Here is a 23552-nt window from a genome sequence, read left to right as displayed (position 1 = left end):
TTTCTCCTATAATCATCTGTTAATTTACATTTTTCCAAAATTCCTCCTTTTTCTCTTAAATTTTTTGAAGCACTTAGCCACCATGATGTTTATAAAGCAGATATTTTTCAAATTTATATGGCTTCATTGTCTGTGCAATTTGAATATAATTTATTACTGTAAGGAGATTCTTTGTCCTAGTTAAAGACAAACCACAAGCAAAAACTTTAAACCTTCAGATTAATTCATTAAGCAGCCATTTTGCTGTAGATTTAGGACAAAGGGCAGGAACGGCATGCTCAGCCTCTATAGAAAGCTTACTATATAGAAGGAAAGGGCTCACAGCAATACAGTAATGAAGTTTGCTCTGTGTCCTTGAGTTTAACCTGTCAGAGAATGAACAAAAAGAAGTCATTGTTTTTGAAGCTTAGACAGTCGATCCTTCTAACAAAGACATATTTCAAGTCTTTACTTTTTGTAGTGTTTTTAGTTACAATTAAATCTTATCTCATTTCCTTGTCTAGGATATCCTTTGTGTCATTTCATGATTACTGAAACTTTGGTCAGAGGTACTTAAAGGGTGTTTACTGGTCAGTCACAGTGGCTCACACCTGCAATCCCAGCACTTGGAAGGCTGAGGCAGGATGATTGCCTCAAAGGGGAGGCCTCCCTGAACTACACAGTGGGCCCTGTTTCAAAACAGCAAAATGAAACAACAACCAAAGTAGCATGTCCAGCTGGTCTGTCTCATCCTCACTGCTAGGTATTGCAGTACAGAGTCAAAATAGGGCCCCTGTTCTCACAAATGTTAGTTGTCATCTCACTTGCAGGAGTGAGGGCCGCGTGAAGTCAGTCAAGGGAAGTTCTTTTGCTGAGGTATAGATAGAGCGCTAAGGGACCTTAAACAGAGGGAAATCTGGGGAACAAGCTAGAAGGGCTCTGCAAATGCTTCAAGGGCCAGGTTAGTGAAGAGAAATAGGCCTTAGCTGGCTTAGTATCATTTAAGTAAAACTAAAATGTGTTACTTCCTTGAAATTCCCTAACCTGGAGTTGTCCCACCTTGTTTTTCCCATAAGCTGTTAACATCACCTTGTTTTATTTTAATTTTCTTATTTTTGTGGTATTAGGGGTCAAATTCTAGACAAGCATTCTACTACTAAGCCACATCCCCAGACCTGTTCTTGCTTTCTTATTTTGCTCTTTCTTCCAGAATTTGAATTCCATGAGAAAAGAGCCCCCTTTGCTATGTCCATGCCTGTCACACAGTAGAAGCTTTAAAAAGTTGTTTGTCAGTGGAATGGATGAATAAAGAATGAATTAGTACTTGAAGGAAAGTGTGCACAGATGGAAACAGGTATCTATAAAGACACAGGTGAAAAACTGCAGGTAATTAGATGTGGCAGAAAAAGCACTTTTCTTTAAAACATAGGAAGTTGTGATCTCATTGAGGTGTTCAATAATGGTATTTGAAGAGGATTTCCAACATTATTACCCCACTAATGTTTTCTCTATAAGGTCCACATTTTATAGCCAAATATGAATGAAATTGTAGGGTACTTTCTATACCTCTCTTATTTCACTTGCACAGTGACTTGCAATTCCTTTTACATTGTCTCAAATGGCAAGATTTCTTCTCTTTATGGCTACATGGTATTTCATTATGAATATGGACAGTTTTACTGTCTGTCCGTCCATTAATAGACATTTACCTTCACTACTGTGAGTAGCATTACACCAAATCTGAGAATGCAGATGTCTTTATTCCTTAATGATTTCATTTCTTTCCAATATGTAGCCAGTAGTGGGACTGCTAGACAGTGTGGAAGATGTTTTTAAGTTTTTCTGAGGAATCTCCATTCTGTTTTTCATGGTGTCTATACTAATTTACATTTCTATCAACATTGTGTCTGTTTTCCTTTTTCTCCAATGTTGTCTCTAGTACTTGGTGTCTTTTATCTGATGGTAGGCATTCTTATTTGAGTAAGGTGATACTTTCTTTATAGTTTTTAAATTTTATAAAATTATTCTGTGTGTATGGGGTGGCTGTCTGTATGTCTATGGATCACATCCCTTCCTGGTACCTGTGGAAGCCATAAGAGAGCAATGGATTCCACTGGAACTGGAGTTTTGGACAGTTGTAAGCCACCATGTGGGTTCTGGGAATCAAACCCCGGTTCTCTAGAAGTGCAGCCAGTGTTCTTAAACAAAGAGCCATCTCTCACCCCATCAGTGTAGATTTGATTGACATTTCTCTGGGAAGTAGTGCTGTTGAGTATTTTTCATATTCATATTTGTCTTTTGAGAGATGTTTATCAAAGTCTGTTGCCCACGTTTAAAAATTTGGTTGTTAGATTAGGAAAAGATCTTTACCAATCCTACAACAGATAGAGGCCTTATATCCAAAATATACAAAGAACTCAAGAAGTTAGACCGCAGGGAGACAAATAACCCCATTAAAAATGGGTTCAGAGTTGCAAAGAATTCACAGCTGAGGAATGCCAATGACTGAGAACACCCTAAAGAAATGTTCAACATCTTTAGTCATAAGAGAAATGCAAATCAAAACAACCTGAGATTTCACCTCACACCAGTGAGAATGGCTAAGATCAAAACTCAGGTGACAGCAGATGCTATGGCAGGATGTGGAGAAAGAGAACACTCCTCCATTGTTGGTGGGATTGCAGACTGGTACAACCATTCTGGAAATGAGTTTGGAGGTTCCTCAGAAAATTGGACATTGCACTACCTGAGGACCCAGCTATACCTCTCTTGGGCATATATCCAAAAGATGCCCCAACATATAAAAAAGACACGTGCTCCACTATGTTCATCGCAGCCTTATTTATAATAGCCAGAAGCTGGAAAGAACCCAGATGCCCTTCAACAGAGGAATGGATACAGAAATGTGGTACATCTACACAATGAATATTACCAAATATCAAAACAATGACTTTTATGAAATTATAGGGCAAATGGACAACTGGAAAATATCATCCTGAGTGAGGTAAACCCAATCACAGAAAACATACATGGTATGCACTCATTGATAAGTGGATATTAGCCCAAATGCTTGAATTACCCTAGATGCCAGAACAAATGAAACTCCAAGAGGGAGATCAAATGTTAAGGCTTCACTCCTTCTTTAAAAACAAGAATACCCTTGGCAGGGAAGAGAGGCAAAAGTTTAAAACAGAGGCTGAAGGAATACCATTCCAGAGTTGCCCACATGTGGCCCATATAAGCATATACAACCATCCAAAGCAGACAAGATGGATGAAGCAAAGAAGTGCAGGCGACAGGAACCGGATGTAGATCGCTCTTGAGAGACACAGCCAGAATACAGCAAATACAGAGGCGAATGCCAGCAGCAAACCACTGAACTGAGAATAGGACCCCCGTTGAAGGAATCAGAGAAAGCACTGGAAGAGCTCGAAGGGGCTCGAGACCCCTTATGAACAACAATGCCAAGCAAACCAGAGCTTCCAGGGACTAAGCCACTACCTAAAGACTATACATGGACTGACCCTGGACTCTGGACCTCATAGGTAACAATGAATATCCTAGTAAGAGCGCCAGTGGAAGGGGAAGCCCTGGGTCCTGCTAAGACTGAACCCCCAGTGAACTAGACTGTTGGGGAAGGCGGCAATGGGGGAGATGGGGGAGGGGAACACCATAAAGAAAGGGAGGGGAGGGATTAGGGATGTTTGCCGGAAACCGGGAAAAGGAACAACACTTTCTAAAATGTAAATAAGAAAATACTCAAGTTAATAAAAAAAAAAATGTTAAAATGTTAAAAAAAAAAATTGGTTGTTGCAGTTTGTTATTGTTTTGCTGTTGGGTTGTATTCCTTATATTCATTGGTATTCTTTGACATTCAGTAACCAGACCTAAAACTTTGATTCAAAATGTATACTGTTTTCTGGCTGTTTCTCTGACATCACTGAACTACTGAAGACTTTCAGGCCATTGTTGTTCCATTAGTATCACCATGTTGGGGAATTTGTCTTCCTTCTTCCTCTTTTTATCCTTAGTGCTTATGTGACATGACATAGTCATTAAAGTTCCATGGTAGTTATGGGAAATAGTCCATCTTCCAGACTCTTAATATGATGTGGTACATATGTAAGATAAAGTGATGGGGAATTGGATATGAAGACCAAATGCTTCTTAAAAATTACCACAGGCTTCTGCTTTGTGTTTCATATTCTTTTTGTGGCAAGAGAATGCAAGGCTGAAATTATCTAGTTTTTTTTCATAATGCATAATAAGGTATGAAGAGTTTTCACTAAATTAGCCACTTTAAAGGGATATTCATATTTATTTATTTTTTGTGAGCAGGAGTGTTTTGCCTGCATGTATATATGTGTACTACATATGTGCCTAGTGCCTGAGAAGAACAGAAGGGACCTGAGGAGGTCAGAAGAGAACACAGGGGCTGGAACTGGAAGTGAGCCGCCAGACGTGTGTGTGCTGAGAATCTAACTTGCAAGTGCAGCAAGTGTTCCTAACCACTGAACAATCGCTCGACCTCCATGAAACGTTTTAGGAAAAGAAAAATTTGTTAGTGTTAATTATACCTTTCATGTGTACACAGCTGTGGTGAAGATCAGTGGCCTCGTACTGTAATCAGATGTGGGTTAACCCATTTTGTGATCATGTATGCTCAGTATGTATGAACACATCTGTCCCAGCACACGGTCACACTGCCCTTAGAGGAATGCACTGCAGTGTTCCAGGATGACTTTCCACATTTCTCTTGGTATACCTCAGTTTCTCTCATTTGGGCAGTGTCAATGGCACTTAGGCACCTGAGGACCCAGGTACTCTGAAGAATAAGCCTGTTTCTTTTGATCTTGGGAGTTTCATTAAGCATACTTAAATGTTTTTATTTATATATATTATATATAAGAATAAGCTTCGTCATCGGGTGGGAAGAAATACAGAGACCCAAAGTCAGACACTATACATAGAGTGAAAGACCTTAGAGCACTCAAGTCTAAATGGGATTCTCCATCAAATCCCTTCCTCAGGGCTGAGGAAACCCTGTGGAAGAGGAGGCAGAAAGAGTGTGAGAGACAGGGGATGGAGGACACCAGGAGAACAAGTCCCTCTAAATCAACATGATCAAAGGTTATATGAACTCACAGAAACTGAAGCAGAATGCACTGGCCCTGCATTGATCTGCACCAGGTCCTCTGCATATATCATACGGCTTCCAGTTTAGTGTCTTCATGGGACTCCTGAGTGTGTGAATGAGTGTGTCTCTGATTCTTGTGCCTTCTCTTGGGCTCTTCTTCTGCTGTTTGTCCTGTCCTATTTTGATGTGATAACTTTTATTTCATTTTATTATGTTTTGTTTGTATCTCCCTAAGAGTAGGTTTGATTTCTAATGAGAGACAGAAAGAGAGTAGATCTGGGTGGGAGGGGGAGTATAGGGAAGGGAAGCCATAATCAAGATACATTATGTGAGGAAAAAAACTATTTTTAATAAAAGAGGGAAAGGAATGGCCTTCCTAATGACATTTTCATATGTGTATAGTTCATCATTCACCTTCCTATTTTCCTTTCTTGTCCCCATTCAATTCCCAGTTGATTCCCTTCCCAGCTAGTCTTTCTGTTGTCATTTTCTTTTTGATCCATTGCATGTTCTTAGGGTCTCTTATAAGATCCCGGGTAAGGGACTGTTTATAAGAGCATGAGCTCCCTACCAGTGATTGTACTACCGAAAATGTCTCTCCTTCCCTCAGAGACTCAAGTAGAGGTGAGTCTTCTTGACACCCCCATTTCCCACTAGCTACCAGTATCTGCCTTTAGGTCTTCTTCTAGGCCCCATGTGTTGCTCCCTGTGGCAGGATGCTGAGCGGCCCAGTCTTGCATAGGTAAACACAACTGTCCTGAGCTGAAGAGTGCAGCTGCATTACTGCGCTCCAAAGATGGCGTTCACCTCATCCCACCCCTTTCTTTGACTCTTTTATTTCTGCCCTCTCCTTGCCACATTCCTTGAGCCTTGGAGTCAGTACTGTTGATATCACTTATGGCTGACTCCTTTGTTAACTTTATGGTTGCTTATTTCTTATTACCTCGACCCCTTACAAGTCTTTGCAGTTACCACTGCCCATTGTAAATGGAGCTTCTCTGACCAGTGTTGATGGCAGCACTGCTATATGGGTATAAATATAATTCTTTAGAGGGTAATTTCATAGCCACATCCTGTTTATTTTGTGTAACAATAGCAATAGCTTCCCACCTAGGGCCTGTGACCTCCCAAACCACCCATATTTCCAAAGAATTGGAGAAAAATAACCATTGGCCTTATATACGAAAGTTCAGTATTCATATTGTCATATTTTATAGAATATAAACCTAGAATAGTATGATATTTTCCAAAACTCAGAATGAATAGATCACACACACAGCATGCACAGGGTGGTGATAAGCAATTATAAAACACATTAAATTGTAACCATATTAGTTTTTTGTCTCTAACTTCAGCAGAATGTGTGAATGTGTGGTTACGCCTGGATATATTTTGTTGTTCGTATTCCCTCAGAAACTGTGAGCCACTTACTCCGTATTAGCTACCTCTGTTATTGCTAGCTCTTTATGCATTGTTTACCCACAAATAACTGCAGACGTTAAGACATCAGTGTTATCTACACAATACACAGGAGAAGCATCACAAGAAAGTTAGACAGTTAGTACCCCTTAAAAAGGAATCTGTACAAAGCTATTCTCAGAGAAACAATGTTTCTCTTTATCTGAACCATTTTAATTTTATGATTTATTTTTTATTATTTTAAATTATGTATATGGGTATCTGTCTAGGTAAAATATACACATGAGTACAGTACGTGGCCACACAGGTCAGGAGGAAGCATCACATTTCCTGGAGCAGTTTTGAATGGACCTTGGGTCCTTTGAAGAGAAGTATGAGCTCTTAACCATTGAATCATCTCTCCAGCCCCAAGGAGCATGTATTTTTTTTAAATATTGATCATCTGTCCACAATTTTAAGATTACTTTGGTTGTTGTTCTATTAGCATACCTAATTTTTTCAAATTTAATATGGATAATAATTTTGAAATACCTGCTGCTATATCTGTGGTCAATAAATATACTGGAATTTTTCTCCTCATCTTTGCTTTTAATCATACCCCTGGAGAGAGAGAGAGAGAGAGTTAGGGAGACAATCGAGGATGCTATTTAATAGGAGACTTTTTTGAGAATTAAAGGAGAAGCGAAAGATTGTCATTTCAAGTGATAAAACAATACAAAAAGAAGAGGGCAAGATAGAGTAGGTAATTATATGCTGACATTTCCAACATTCCCACTTCAGAAAAATGGATATGTTGAGGTTGTTGTCAAAAGTGAAGGGAGCTTCTCTCTTATTCGCCTCTTGGAAGATGCTCCAGGTTTACCTCGTTATAGCTGGAGCTGCGACAGTAGAAAAAAAAAAGTCTAGTGTGGTTAAGTGCATAGAGGCCTCCTGGTCCTCCTTTAGCTTGTGAACAGTTTCTAAGGATCTCAAAAGAACATTTATCTTAGGTAGATGGTTGACAGCCAGTGGGACTATCAATGGGGACATTGTGTTGAGGCAGAGGCTGATAATATAGCAGTCATTGGCCAAGGGGAGTTGTAAATGAGATTATAGTCTAGATGTCTTTAGCACCAGGAAGCCAAGAGGGAACTTAATCAGTTGGGCCAAACTCCCATGCTCTGAGCTAAAAGAGCTCTCCACAGTTGATTTATATCTCTTGGGGCTTAACAGAGGCATCAGGGGTTCAAATCCAGAAAGAACCTTCTTAGAAACCAGAGAACTCCTACCTTACTACAGCAAGCTTCTTTTTACCTCACCTACTCCATATAATGCAGCCCCTGTCTTGGCAGAAGCAGGGAGAACGATCTGAAAAGTCTGAACATTTCTCTGAAAGAGTCTATAAAGTAGGAAGGACCAAGTCACTACCATATTGTGAAAGTTCAAGGTGAAGTGAGTACTTTAAAAAGCCAACTTGAATTACTTAACAGAAAATTGAAAATCTACCTTTACTCAGTACAGTTTAGATTTAGTGTGTTGTTAAGTTAGTGTTGCTGCCATAGCAAGATAATCTTTGATGAGGTATAGTCTTCATTTAAATTTAAATTTTGTATTCTCCCATCAGAGTTGAATGTCCCATAAGCCCGGTGATCATCTGATTGAGCCTGCCTGTATTTGGCGTGCCTAGTTAATGCCATCTTGATTTTTAATTATTTGATCAATACAAGTGAATTTCATTTCTCATTAAATCCTTATTGTTATAAAATAAAGGGTGCAATGAAATATGAAGAACAAAAATCACAATTAGCACAAACAACTGCAGTGCAGGCAGAGACGGTTAATACCGCTTAACCAAAGTATATCCTGACAGGCATCACTGCTGCATCATCTCTGAAATTTTCATTCATGTGACGATGCCAAAGTCTGAATTTGCTATGTACGAGGCCTCTTGAGGACATCTGTATATATTTGTATAAAGGTGTAGACATATGCAAATCCAGTATCTCATTTTATATAATCTTTTACTGTCGAGCCAGAATATTTTGAAAGGACATTTGTTTCTCCACATCACCATCCTTCTTTTCTCAGAAGATACGGTCTTTCTATCATGATGACCTCTAGCTGTCATCCTTCCTCCTGACCAGCTAGGATTCCAGGCTACCACACCTAGCTTGTCTCTCTCCCTTTCTATTTGAAGAGATTCTCTTTGATGTGTGACTAGATTAGGGAAACGTGTTTGGGCATCTTATTTTTTATCTTGATAACTAGATTTCAGTTTTTGAACATTTTATTAATTACCTTTTCTGCACAGCCAACATTGAGTAAGTTTGTATTAATCTATAACTATGACGTAAATTCTTTTTCAAAGTGTTTTTTAAATGGTACTAGAGATTGAAAAGAGGGCCTTGTAAATGCTAGGCAAGCACTCTAGCAATGAGCTACATCTCTCTCCAACTTTAAGTGACTCATCTTAAATCTACTTTCCTGAGGTGTAACTAATACACACACACACACACACACACACACACACACACACACACACAAGAATAAAAGTGACCTACAACACAGTAGGGTTAGAGGTGTGAAAGCTCAGTGGTAGAACCCTTGCCTAGCTCAGTGAAAAGACCCCCCAGAAGTTTCCTCTAGCCCATACAGGCGCAACAAAAAAGCATGCCTGCTTTCTTGTATGAAACAAGATGAGCCATTTTCCGTGCCTTGTTTCCCTGTAAACACGTCTTTTTGCACCCTCCTTTGACATTGGCAGCCAGCGTCTGGTCAGATTGATACTGACCGGCTCTAACAGTGAACACTGGCACATACTAGCAGTTCTCACAGTAGCTTACTTTTCGTGCATCTTTCATCTAGGCAGTCCAAGAGTTTTATGTGTTTCATTCTGATATTTTTGGCACTGAAATATCAAGTGTCAGCTTTTGCAGAAACTTTGATTTTTATTGTAGAAATAAAAATAGTTCAACTTCATTCTAAGTACTGTGAGACACTCACTGCCCTAAGGACTTAGAGATGCCATACTACATAAGCTCCACAACTGTTAGCCAGCTAGCAATCTCATGGCTGTTCCAATACTGGGCATCTCTCAGATGGTGCGAATGTGTGATAGCAGTAGTTAGAGGTTCATTTTTGCTGGACTAAAGCAAGTTGCACACAGACTAGAAAAGGTGACTGTGGAAGAGAACCTTTTTAAAACTTATTTTAATCTGGACATGGTGCTGCCCACCTTTAATCCCAGCACCCTGGAGGTAGAGGTGGGCAGATCTTTGTGAGTTCCAAGACAGCCTGATCTACAGAGTGAATTCCAGGACAACCATAGGATATATACATGGTGAAACCATGTCCTTAAAAAACATATGTAAATATTTGTATTTGTGTGGGAGTGTATAAGAGGGTGAGAAGGGCTGCTTTGTAGAGTTGCTTCTCTTTTTTTCACCTTTACATGCTTTACATGCATACTGAGGTTTGAATTCCAGTCACTAGTCTTGTATAGCAAGCATGTTTACTCAGTCAACTCACTGGCCCAAAAAAGAACCATTTGACTGTTTCAAGGAGAGAAGCACATCACACACACACACACACACACACACACACACACACACACACACACACCCTAGCACATTCGGCCATTTCACAGCCCTGTTGTGAAAGCAATCTTGAAAGAGGAAAGAAAAATCAGATTTGCAGTAAATTTGGAAGACCTTCCAGAGGTCAGGGCAGTCAAGTAGCAACACATGCATTTACCATTTACCAAGGCAGTGTCATTTTCTTTTAGCACTTTAAGAGCAGAGGGTAGTTCAGTTCCTAGCACTCACATGGTGGCTTACACCTCTGTATGACTCCAGTTCTGGGGGTCTGATTCCTTCTTGTGTTGTGCATAGGCACTGCACACATGTAGTCTACTTACAAGCATGTGGGCAAAACACTCATAAAATTTATTAAATTTTGCTTTTTAAAGGTAGGATATGATTGAGGCAAGACACCCATTATCTAATTTTGATGTCAGTTGTCATGCATGCATACTAACACACACACATATATGCATACCCACAGAACACGTACATGTAACACATGCTGTGAAACCACTGCCCGACCCTTAGTGTAATGATGCATATCAATGAGCCTTGCTCTTTGACAATAGAGGTCGGAGGAGCAGAGGTGCAAAGTCATTCTCAGCTACATAGCATGCTTGATGGCAGCCTAGACTATGTGAGACTTTGCCCGCAGGGGCCAAAAAGAAAAGAAAAACAAACCAAAAAAAAAAAAACCCTAAGAAAAACACAAAACTTTCTTTATATCTATTTTGGTTACATGCTGTTAATAAAGTATTAATGTTTTCATGAGACTGCTCATTTTAAAGTCTGAGCATGAAGTAGTAAAATACATAGAATTTGTCCTATATTCCTCACTAAATAGTAAGGTTTTCTTAGATAGAAGTAAATTCAAACTGAATGCAGTTCTGAGTTCATACCAATGTTTGTTATGGCACTGCCTCAGCAGCATGATTCTTACTAGCAATTCTGTTGTATTTTGGTGTAGATGATGGTTCTTAGCTAAATTGATTTGGTCAAATGGAAAGTGTCACTGAATTTTTAACAGAAAAGTAAATAATATGTTTTAATAGCTTTTAATATGTGTGTGTTTTCATAATATGTATCTGTGTACTTGAGTATTATGTATGCTCCATGTTTGTGTATGTGCACCACATGTCTGCCGTGCCCATGGAGACAATAGGAAGGCTGTGAGTCCCCTGGAACTAATGTTATATAGGTCATTGTGAGCCATCTCTATGTATATTGGGAAGCAAGCTCTAGTCCTTTAGAAGAGTTCTTACCCACTGAGCCCTCTCTCCAGCTCCCCTTTTGGTATATTTTGTCATATAACATTTTACTGGAGTCATTGTCAAAGTAACCATTATTTTGTTAAAATGAGTGTAGTTTTTTTAATGCCATGATTAATAGTTTTAATACTTTTTTTGAGAATTGATCTTTTAATTTTTGCATTTCCAATTAAAATTTCACGGAGTCCTATTCCCAAAGAACTACAGGCAACTATTGACTGCTGGGAGAAGAGAATTAGCCACTCCCAGGGATGAGGATTTATTGATTGTCCAGTGCAGGGTGGTCAGCCTTGAAATTAAGTGTACCCACACACACGTATACATAGTGGACCCACCAGGTTTTGTTTGAATGTACTTGTACACACATATATAGAAATGTGTATGTAACTAAAGCAAAAGGGGCTATTAACTTGAGAGTGGGATGACAAAGGGATTTCGAGGGAGAGGTTGGGGGGAGTGGAGGAGGAAGTGATGTAATTCACTTTGAATTAAAATCATTGAGAAGTAAAATAAACATTTTAAATTGTAAAATTTAAATATATTCAATTTGTTTGGCGAATTTTGCCTGAAATCATTTCAAACTTTCAGGTAACAGGCAAGTCTTTAAAAAAGTAGGATAAATTTGTTGTTATTGCTGCTGCTGTTGTTGTTTTGAGACCTAGTATCACTGTGTAGATTTGACTGTCATGGGCCCCACTGTGTAGACCAGGCTAGCCTGGAGCTCATAGTGATTTACCTGCTTCTGCATCCCAAGTGTTAGGATTAAAGGTATGTGCCATTATATCTGCTAGGTGACCAGTTTGGTGGGTTATTTTTTGTTTGTTTGTTTGTTTCTTTTTTTAAAGAAATAGTATCTACAAGTGAATACCAAAAATTATTTAAAATGATTAAACAGTTATGAATAAACCATCATAAAATGAGTATTTAAAATTAGTAGTAACAGTATTGGCATTTGGTACTAGATACTCTTGTGTTGTAGGGACTGCCCCACGCACTGTGGAACATATGGTAACACCTGCGTGTCCTTTCTCCTACATGACAGGTAAAAGCAGTCTCAGTTGTCTTGGAAAAGGGGGTACATTCAACTGAGCTGCACTTCGTGGGTTTCTGCTTCTGCCTCAGATGCACATTGGTATTTTTTAAAAGAAGAAAAAAGTTTCTCCCTCCCAAATGTGTACTATAACATGCTACTTAGATAATTTTTATTGTCTAGACAATTGTAGAAAAAATATCTGTAGGGGGAATGATGCATTCTAACTCCAGGAGAGAGGTAACCTCTGGAGAAGGCCATTGGTATGGCTCAGTGGGTAAAGGCCCCTGCTTCTAAGCCTGAAGCCCTGGGTCCACTACCAGGACTCACGTGGTAGAAGGAGAAAGCCATCTCCTGCAAGTTGTCTCCTGACCTCCATACGCTCAGCACCACCTCCCCTTCCCCAAAGAAATAATGAACAGCAATATTTTTAAGTACCCCTAGAAAGAGGTAGTTGGGAATGAATGAAGCTAAGTTTGTGATGTTTTATATGTCCAAAGGCAAGGATAAAACAAAACACACAGACACACAGACACACAGACACACACACGCACACACACACACACAGACACACACACAGACACACAGACACACACACAAACAAGATATGTTCAGCTGCTGAGCCTGGAGTGTATATTTTTCTGTACGTTTGCATGACTAACCTGTTTTGAGCTTCCGTGGTACGTCATACAACATCTGTTGCATTTTTCAACTTGTGTCATGAATTTTCCACTTACTATCATGCACTGTTAAACAGCATCTGATAGGCTTCTGTGTACAGGAGCCAGCTTCATTGACTCCCTCATGTCAAACCCAGCAGCAGAAAACCTTACCCACGGCAGAGACCCAGCAGGCATTTGTTAATTGACAGATTGAGATGTCGTCCTTCCTGCCTATGCCCAATTGTTTCCTTCCTGATTTGGTCTCACATATTTAAATTTAGAGGTAACCCTGCCTTTTAGTTTAGACTGTGGTAGTTTTCAAGTAATCCAATGCAGGTCACAAACACTAGCATTTATCATTGTATATAATAGGTAATATTTTGTATTTCTATGGAAAAGGCATTACACATGTATTCTACCTGCCTTGAAATATACATCATGCTTCAGTTTGCTTTCATTTTATAATTTTACTCATAATATAAAAAGCAATCGCAGTCTAAGTTATTTTTGAAGATGTTCATAAAAATAATGATTATAGATAATCTATGAATTATTTGCATTTAATAAAACATAATATAGAAAATATAACATATGATTAAGACATCTTTTTTGGAACTTAATACCCTTTCCTACAGTATACCATTCATTTTATTGCTTGTAAGTCGTGTAAGACTACCATGTAGCGAAGTATTTTAGAATCAATTAGGGTTTGAAATCTCAGTTCTCCTCTCTCTTAGCTCTCTGTGGTGCTTTTAGCTTATGCTTTTGTACGAGGAAACTCAGCATCCTTATCTCTCTGCTTTAACACACATAGTTATGGGTTTCTGAATGCCCTCTTCATACTTATGGCTCATTATTTTTTCCATTTTTCCATTCTCTTCAGCATCCTCATCTTGAAAGTGTGCAGGACAAAATCCTTAGAGTAGTGGTTTGAGGATTGTATGAAATAATCCATGGGAAGTGCTTAGGATGGGACCTGACATAAAAATTATTTCTAAAATGGTAATCTAGAATAAAGCTTATATTGGCCTCGTATTGTGGCTCGTGCCTATAATCCCATAATTTGAGAAGTGAAGGCAGGATGGATGATCAAAAGTTCAAGGCTAGCCTTGGCTATATGAGATTCTGCCTTTAAAATTAAAACAAAGTAAGTTTGCCTTTTGGATCCCATTCTAGCCAATAAAGTTTGTCTGTGACTAAAATTTTGTTTCTACTTGAGGGGGGCATGTGAATGTGTGAACACTGACTATTGGAGATCTTTGCGAATAACATGTGGAATGACTGAAAATTCTTTGGTTATCAAGTTGTATCCCGTATGTAGATGAAGAAAAGCATTTCTCCTAAGAAAGGGTTTCCTCGAAGAATAACTAGAAAATGAATTATTGAGTGTAACCTTTGAAATAACTTAGTGTGTGAGGAGAAGACTAGGAGAGAAACAGTGGTTTTCTTTCTCCTGTTGTTCTAATGCATGCCATATTTTAACATAAGCAAAAGCAAAGCGATGACTTGGGGCTTTCAACCTCAACAATAGGATGATAGTCTCTGTCCAATATGATTAAAGGGCTGGTTTGTTTTGTAATGGAGTTGGAGCTTGATGCAAGAATAACTATAAGCGCTTCAGATGGGCGTCTCAGTTGATTACTACTCTAGAACACACATTTTCAGTTGTCTTCTCCCATTAACTCCGCATGCCACGTCCCACCTTTGCTTTTTTGAGACAATGCCTCCATGTGAACCAGATTGGTCTCCAAACTCTTGCCTCCAGCTTCTGTGTTCTCAATGCCAAAATGACAAGCCTGTGGCAACCATACCCTGCTGAATCTTTTTCTTTTCACTGGAAAAAAACCCTTATTCTAGGAAATGTTGAATGCTTCAATGTAGACATGGTAAAATCCAGAAACCTTTATCTAAAAATTATCTCATCCTTCTTTTGTGTATTCTAAAGCAATCTTGAAAATCTAGTTTTGAGGTAAAATGAAGGATGATGTAGAATTATGAGATCTATAATGACCATTAATGAATTGTGGATATAGTTTATCTCATTCTTCCTTTGCTGGTTAAAATGTCTGCTTTGAACTGCCTCATTTTAAAACTAAAGCAGGACACTGAAACAAGGAACAGATGAAGACTATCTTGCTAACTGCAGCTGGTGACATTCTGTTGCAGACATTGTGGGGGCAATGGTATGCTTTGGGAAATAAACTGAACTTAAAGCACAAGTTCTTCTGTTATTTTCATGTCGTTTCTTCTTTGCCCACATCTATATTGTGGATAGCATCTCCGGATAGTGGTAGAACTAGTAAAAGTGTTTGGCATGTCGCCTCCTGCCTCTCCATTAAGTGCCTATAAAGATAGTTAAACAGAAAAACAGAAACTTTTAATAGTTCCGTGAATTAAAAAGAAATTCAAATATTGGTGACAAACTCTAGGGAGAATTTCATTAGCAAGAGTAGATTAAAAAGCACCCTTGGATGTCATGTTATTTATTATGCTTTCTGACACCAGCTGAGGCAAAAATAGCCAAAGAGAGCAGGGAAAGACTTACACCCATGTGTAAAGTGGCTGACAGGCAGGCAGGCAGTCATCTTACCAAGGAACTGGCGTTCTCAGTTTGCCACTAGCCCACTTAACATCCGGATTTCCAGATCATTTCAGAGACTAATGTGCTCCAGATATATAAAGTAAGGCAAGAAATAGTGAAGGCTTGGAAAACACATAGAATATTCACAAAGAATTGTGGGAGCCACCAATACCAAGGTACTGGGCTCTACAGCCAGCACGGGAAAGAGCAAATGACACATACTCAGTTGGCTTCTTTTACAGAGAACCCTTCCCACATAGTCCAAGGTCAAACTAGCCAAGCCCAGTGAGAACGATGGTGTTCGATTGAAAGCAGGCTCTGACTAGCTCAATTTTTATTTGAACTTTAGGTCGCTGAAAAATCCATCTTCCCAGTTTGCTGGCAGGTGCCAATCTTGTTGACTTTCTTTCCATTGTGGTAATAAGAATGAGGTTAAAAATGGGGTGTGGGCAGAGGAGGACTACAAAAAGAGGAGTCCAGATAAAATGTTGCCTTGAGATTTCAAAGCAACAGCCAGTCTTGAAAATGACTTGTATACAAAGCAAATTAAGTCAAGACATTTATGATACCTCCTGAAAGGAGGCAGTGGAGATTTGCTCTGTATAGGACAGAACAAACTGAACAGGAAGCAAATTCAAGACTTTATCGAGATAAAGAAGGATGAAGAAATATAAAGGGAACAAATGAAGAGCAGAGTAGCGAGCACTGATTTTGAATAGCACTCACTGAATGGTTACTAAATAGTAACTGCCTACCTGATACCCTAAGTATTGGTGCTGTAATACTGAACAAAGCAGACTAAGTAGTTATGGAAGGTACATTTGGAAACATATGAGGTTTATAGTGAATGTTACTAGAAAATTTTGAGTGGCTACAATAATAAGGCTATTAGAAAAAACTCCTGAACATCAGTAATTTTCACATATTAGTTCAGAAAACAGACGTAGATTTCTTCTAGAATATACACAAATGGTTTCATTTTTTTTCTTATTTCAAGGAAAAGAAATGACCTAATAGAATCTTGATGTTAAAAAAAAAAAAAAAGGTACCCACTTTGGAACAAAAGCCAAATTGGACTTAGACTTTTTCTAAAAATCAGAGAGCATCATGGCATTTCTTTTTTTATGTTATTTTTTTTTATTCTCTAAAGATAATAAGAGATATGTGATGGATAGTCTTTTATTTTTTTATTAGATATATTCTTTACTTACATTTCAAATGTTATTCCTTCCCAGTTTCCTCCTAAGCCCCCATTCCTCCCTTCCTCCCCCATGCAGGTATTCCCCTATATATCCCCCCTTGTGCCTCCATATTCCCCTGCACTGGGGATCCAGCCTTCAACGGGATTCAGCAGCTTCTCCTTGTTGGTGCCCCAACAAGGCTATTCTCTACTACATATGCAGTTGGGCCCTGGGTCAGTGTTGAATAGTCTTCGGTAGTGGTTTAGTCCTAGAAGCTCTGGTTGGTTGGCATTGTTGTTTTATGGGGTTGCAAGCTCCTTCCAGCTCTTTCAATACTTCCTCTAATTCCCCCCAACTTTCTCAGTTCAGTGGTTTGCTGCTAGCATTGACCTCTGTATTGAACATGCTCTGGATGTGTCTCTCAGGAGAATCTATATCCAGTCCCTTTCCTTATGCACTTTTAGCTTTACCAATCTTATCTAGTTTTGGTAGCTGTATATAGATATGGGCCACATGTGGGTCAGGTTCTGAATGGCCGTTTCTTGAGTCGCTGCTCTAAACTTTGTTTCCATATCCCCTCCTATGGATATTTTTCCCCTTTTAAGAAGGAGTGAAACATCTGCATTTTGGTCATCCTTCTTGAGTTTCATGTGTTCTGTTCATGTAGGGTAATTAGAGCATTTGGGCTAATATCCACTTATCATCAATGAGTGCATACCATGTGTGTTTTTCTGTGATTGGGTTACCTCACTCACTGATATTTTCCAGTTCCATCAATTTGCCTATGAATTTCATAAATCTTTGTTTTTGGTAGCTGAGTAGTATTCCATTGTGTTAGATGTACCACATTTTCTGTATCCATTCCTCTGTTGAGGGACATCTGGGTTCTTTCCAGCTTCTGGCTATTATAAATAAGGCTGCTATGAACATAGTGGAGCATGTGTCTTTGTTATATGTTGGAGCATCCTTTGGGTATATGCCCAAAGAAAGTATAGCTGGGTCCTCCAGGTAGTGATATCATTTCTTTCTCTGTTTAAACTTCTATGCTATCACATAATTTATGTTAGAAAGTTGAGCCTTTGTGGGATGATATCGGGAGGTGCACATGTGGGGATATATATATGCTATATATATACCTATATATATATATATATATATAGTGTGTGTGTGTGTGTGTGTGTGTGTGTGTGTGTGTGTTCATCCAGGTGTCCACCTTGATTCTTTTGCAACAGGGTCTCTCAGATTGTCAGGCTCATCGGAGTAGGCTGGAACTAGTCAGAGGCCTCAGGAAAATGTCTGTCTCTCTACTGCCCAAAAACTGGGCTTGAAACTCATGCTGCCATTTTACCTACTTTTTTTACATGGAGTCTGGGATCAAATTCAAGGCCTCAAATTTGCATGGTGGCACCACTTTACCAACTAGCTATCTCAGCCTAAGCAACTCTTCAAAGCCTTTAATTTTTTATCCTCTTGAAAAATAGCTACTCACATGTATTTCACTTTAAAACATTTTCATTCAGTAAAAATATAGACTTCGCATTGGTGACATAAAAACCGGTACTTTATAGGTTCTTCTGAAGCTTACAGAAAATCTGTGAATGCCAGTTTTTCTTCCCTCAGATTAATTTATTCTCCCTCCCTCTTTCCCTTCCTCCTTCCTTCCTTTCTCTCTCTCTCTCTCTCTCTCTCTCTCTCTCTCTCTCTCTCTCTCTCTCTCCTTCCTTTCTCTTCCTTCCTTCCTTTCTTTCTTTCTTTTTTCTTTCTTTCTTTTCTTTCTTTCTTTCTTTCTTTCTCTCTTTTTCTCTTTTCTCTCTTTCTTCCTTTCTCTCTTTCTCTCATTTTTCTTTTTAGCCTCTAAACATGCTTTCAAACACAAAGCTGCACCTTAAGCCATTCCAAAAGTTCTGTGCCTGCCCACTGGCTGCATGGATGAAGGTGTTCATGTCATAGGGAAAAAAGGGTACTGCCTCAGAAAACCAGTCAGAGATACATTTATGATTGAATAAAACATAATACAAATCAAGCATTCAAATATACAAAAACCATTGGAGAAAAGAAATTTTACTAAATGGTGAAGCAATTGACTATGTAATATAGTTGACATAATAGCCCATATGTATATAATTACAGGTTAGGTCTAACAGCCAAAACCTATTAGTTTTATCCAGGCAAGTGACAAGAAAACCAGGATCTAGAACTCCAGATTAATGTAAAAGTTTAAGGTACCAGTCATTTAAAGTGGTTCTGGCGTAAGAGCAGGTTGGTCAGTAGCCTACACCAGATTAAAGATGGCAAGAAAGCTCTGAGCATAAATCTAGAATTTGTCTGTAAGGATGCTAAGCTATAACAATTACACGTCATCACTAAAGGGGATTGGGAAAATCGGTTCAACAGTTAGAAATGATAATAAATCTGGAGTCTCTCACTTTGTCGTGTGCTAAAGTAAATTATAGTTGAATAAAGATTTAAGGAATGAAATAGTTAAAATATGAAACTGCAAAATATGAAGAAATAACCATATTCAAGTAAGGACTTAGGGCACAAAACTGATGGCCAAAATTACAAAGGCCAGTCATATCAGATTTGATTGTGCATAGTCTACAATAGTTCAGTTTGGCAACAAGTTTCTACTCATGAATCAGTGTTAAAATAAAATTAGCTCTGGTCAAGTTCATTTTATTTACCAGGTAATAGAAAACCTAACAACCTGGATTTGTTTCTTAGGACCTCCACGATAGAAATAGAGGATCAACCTCGTCAATTGTTCCCTGACCTCTGCACATGCACTGTGGCAAGCATCCTCAACCCCCAATAAATAAACAAATGTAATTAATGAAAAGCCTCCTCTACTAACATTACGTTTAATGATATTCTTTTACATAATGGTATTTGTTTTGGCACGCTTAATGGTTAGATAGTCTATAGTGCAGAAGGGCTGTGGGGGGTGTGTTTAGGCGTGTGCATTAGGGAACTTTTAGCATTTAGCAGCCTTTGACCCATCTATGTCGCTGTAGCATTTGCTCAGAAATGAAAGATGCTCTTGGACTATGTTCGTTAACAGACTATTTAAATAGCTATTACAAATGGAGTTTGAAGCAGTTTTTTTTTTTTACCATCAGGTATAAATCTTATTCATATAATTCGAAGTGACATACACAACCTTGTTATATATACAAGGTATACACTATTATGATTCCAAGTTGAGAAAAAAGTTACTAAACCGTTGAGAGTTATATGACTATTTCTGGATGTCCTCTTTATTTCTTTTATGTCCTGTACTTTTGAAGACATTGATAGTGAAAATGTATGTTTCATGCATAGCATGTCAGTGTCTGTTCTTTGCCCCCTTGCCACCCCCTTTCTTAAGCTTCCTTGACAATGTCTCTAGAGTGGGTGAGAGAGGTGGAGATGCTGCTCTGTGTCTTAGCACCTCTGCCCACAGATAATTGCGATTCCCAGTTGGGATTGGAGAATAATTTTCCCTCTGCCTCTTTTTCCTTTGCAGGAAACACATGAAATTGTGGCAATCAAGAAATTCAAGGACAGTGAAGGTATATATACATTTTTACTTCTGTATTTTTTTTGTAAGAAAACTGTGTGAGAGGCAGGTTTTCGTTATTAGACCTCTAGCCCTGTGATTTTTAAATCATAACCTTGGAGAGTGAACGCAACTTGTTTATTATCATGCTAATTTACTTTGAAATCTTTCCTATCTCAAGATATTAGAACATCTATTGTAATTACAGTCAAAAATTGGAATTTTTGCTCAAAGGCCAGATAAGTTTTTCTTAACTATATGTTTCCGTGGGTGACAATGGAAGAGCTGATTCTGTAATTTCCCATAAGTAATAGGTGTGGTTATAAAGATGCAGCATTTGCCCTCCAGTCCCTACACAGCAAGTAATACAAGGATACGTGGGGGGCAGGATGGGATGGAAGGACATTTTTATATTTAGAACCATTTATTAAGAGAATAAGATTTTCAATAAGAAATACCATATTTTCGGGGGGTATCTTGATCACACTTTTAGACTCTTTCAAATGGAGCATTAAAATTCTCTACTGGGCAAGACGGTTTCAAACAACCTTAGCAGTTAACTCTTACCTAACCAAAGGCAAAGAAAACCAGACTGATAATGAAAGTCTGTACATGGCTTTTGAGCTTTAGGCCGCAGTACAGAGACCGCAGGAAAAAGGCTTTCTAATCCTAACCCAGTTTCCATATACACACTAGTGCTGTATAGTGAAGCAAGTCTTACAAATTCTTGTGTTAGTGAGGTACTGCATTTTGAGCTTTCACAGGTTTCTGTAAAATCTTAAAAAGTACTCCATTGTGACATTGAGTTGCAAGCTGCCATAGGAAACATAGGTTAAAAGGTAGCGGCATCAGCCTCTGTATCTAGTGCAAAACCTGAAGATAGACAATATAGCCTGCCTTCACTGATGCGCATCTCCTAAGCACTTCAAGGCAGCAGCTTCTGTTTATGAACAGTCTCGTCCCCCTAACCTCAGATACTCGGAAAGCATAGAATAACAGAGCTTGCAAAGCAAAGGCTCCTAGGATAGCTTTCATAGCATTTGATGGAACTAAGCTGTGAGGTAACTAAACTACTTATGTGGGCACATGTATTACTACCTAGGGGCCTCAAGCAGCCATTGTGACCAGTCTTAAAGGAAGGCCTGAAATGCTTTTAAAAGAAAAGCTTCTTTTGGGGCCCGGTGTGCTGGCAAAACCATGTGCCTATGATCTAATGGAAACAGTTGCCCCTGGGTAACCCACTGTGAGACCATTGGAAATAGGTTCTTTGAACAGTGACTTTAGACTAATGACAGGTGGTCCAGAGACAAATGGTGATGTAAAAAGAGTGATTGCAACAGAAAATCAAAGCAGCACTCTTGCATGTGTATGGAGACTTCTGACTCTGTGTTCACCTTTAAGGTCACATTGGCCAGCTGCAAAGTAATAATGACAAGCAGATCTCCAAAAAACATTTTTTTGGCATTGGGTCTTAAGGTAGACTAAGCTTGCTTAAAACCCTATTAGATCTAGTCCTGTCTTCTATGTCTTTACTCTGTTCCTCTGGCAAGAATACTCTTAATAGAAAGAAATGGTTCATGTCTGATGACCAGCTCTTTTACAGTGTGAATTATGCATAATAGTTTCACATAGTTGAGGTTGTCTATTGATGTCCTATGTAAACTATGATAATATAAAATCTGTTTAATTACCTGAATTTCTACCAGGGTATTACAATAAAAAAACAAGAGTATTCTGATATTGTTCTCATTGTCTAGTAGCTCTCAAACATTCTTTTTATTAGTTGCCATAAAAATTCATATTATAATAGTGATTATTCTAGATCATACATGTCCAAATTTTTCTGAAAATAAATGAAATAATTCTATAAAAGCACTGATAAGCTTAAGCTGAAATGGAAATTGTGCTTGGTCTGACTGGCATTCACATTAATGTTCCTAAGTATTCTCTAACTAATGATATTCAGAGAGTGTATGTGTATGAGAATATATACCACCTTTTGGTAGCTTTAAAAGACTATAATAATGTCCTACTGTCCTGTTAACAGGATATGGATCTCAAAATTTGTGTGAAATATTTTATTTTAACTTAATTTAAATAAAAATTATTTTATTTTCACTTTAAAATGTGATTTAAATTTGAATTTTATTTTATATCTTTTTAAATTTAAATAAAATTTTATTTTTCAGGTAGACCACTTTTTAGTGCAAAATACCTCTATTATCCAAGAGTAACTGATTACTGTTTAAAAGACCCAATTTTTCATGGTAAATAAAAGTGTATGTTGTTACTTTAACTGGAAAAATTAAAACCGAAATTCTGAAAATAAGTTTATTTTATAGTAAATACAATTTCTATTATAATAGCAACTGTGTACTAATTTAGATTCTAGCAAAATTGGGTATTATCTTTTAAGCAGGAAAGTCAGTTTTATAGTAAAATTGCATAATTAGCTCAATAAAAATATAGCAGAAGACTTTGTCAGCTTTCTCTCCTTTAATATGTGTGTCTTCATGTCTTAGAAATAATGTATTTTGTATCTATGAGTGCTTTGCCTACAAGTATGTATGTGTGTGTGTCATGTATATGTCTGGTACCCATGGAAGTAAGAACAGGGCATTGGATCTCGTAGAACCAGAGTTACAGAGAGTTGTGAGGTGCAAGAATCAAACTAGAGTTCTTCAAGATCAACAAATACTCCTAACCTCTAAGCCATCTCTCCACTCTTTCCCTGATTCTTAGCTGGTAAAACTCTGCCAGATCATTTATCAGTACCATTGCCTATGAGTTTCCCTGCAAGAGTTTAATGCTCTAGTTGAGAACAGAAACTTCTGTTGGGAGAAAGAGTATAGACTGGGAATGGGGCTCAGTGGAATTCCCAGCTGCCACCCATGCCCCAAACAAAAAGGCATGTCTGAGTGATAATTTTTTTGTCCTTTTGTTTTGTTTCTCCTCTTTTAGTAAACACTAAACAGGACCATGTTGACCTAAAATGAAGTTACAAAAACACGCATGAATTCCCCGTTTTTGAACAGCTTAAACTCCTATGAGAAAGTGACTGGTTGCATGCAGGACAGTCATGCCTCTTTACACCAGGGGCCAAACTTGCCTCTCATTTCTATGGTTTGGATTTGGGACCCACAGCTGGCTAAGAGTGTTGGATAGAGGGTTATTTGTTGCCGCCTTTTCTACCTCAG

The 23552-nt window shown here is 38.4% G+C and overlaps 1 protein-coding gene across 1 annotated transcript in view; it reads left to right on the top strand.

Moving 5' to 3' along the window:
- Positions 1 to 23552, top strand: part of Cdkl5 (cyclin dependent kinase like 5) — a 183341-nt gene that overhangs the window by 91920 nt on the left and 67869 nt on the right. The window contains 1 exon segment of the mRNA XM_032889581.1: positions 20323 to 20368. Coding sequence (XP_032745472.1) covers positions 20323 to 20368 — 46 coding nt within the window.

Source organism: Rattus rattus, chromosome X, assembly GCF_011064425.1.
Source record: "Rattus rattus isolate New Zealand chromosome X, Rrattus_CSIRO_v1, whole genome shotgun sequence".
In the NCBI taxonomy this organism is placed as follows: domain Eukaryota; kingdom Metazoa; phylum Chordata; class Mammalia; order Rodentia; family Muridae; genus Rattus; species Rattus rattus.
The sequence above is the reverse complement of the archived record's forward strand: the minus strand, read 5'-3'. Positions and strand labels throughout refer to the sequence as shown.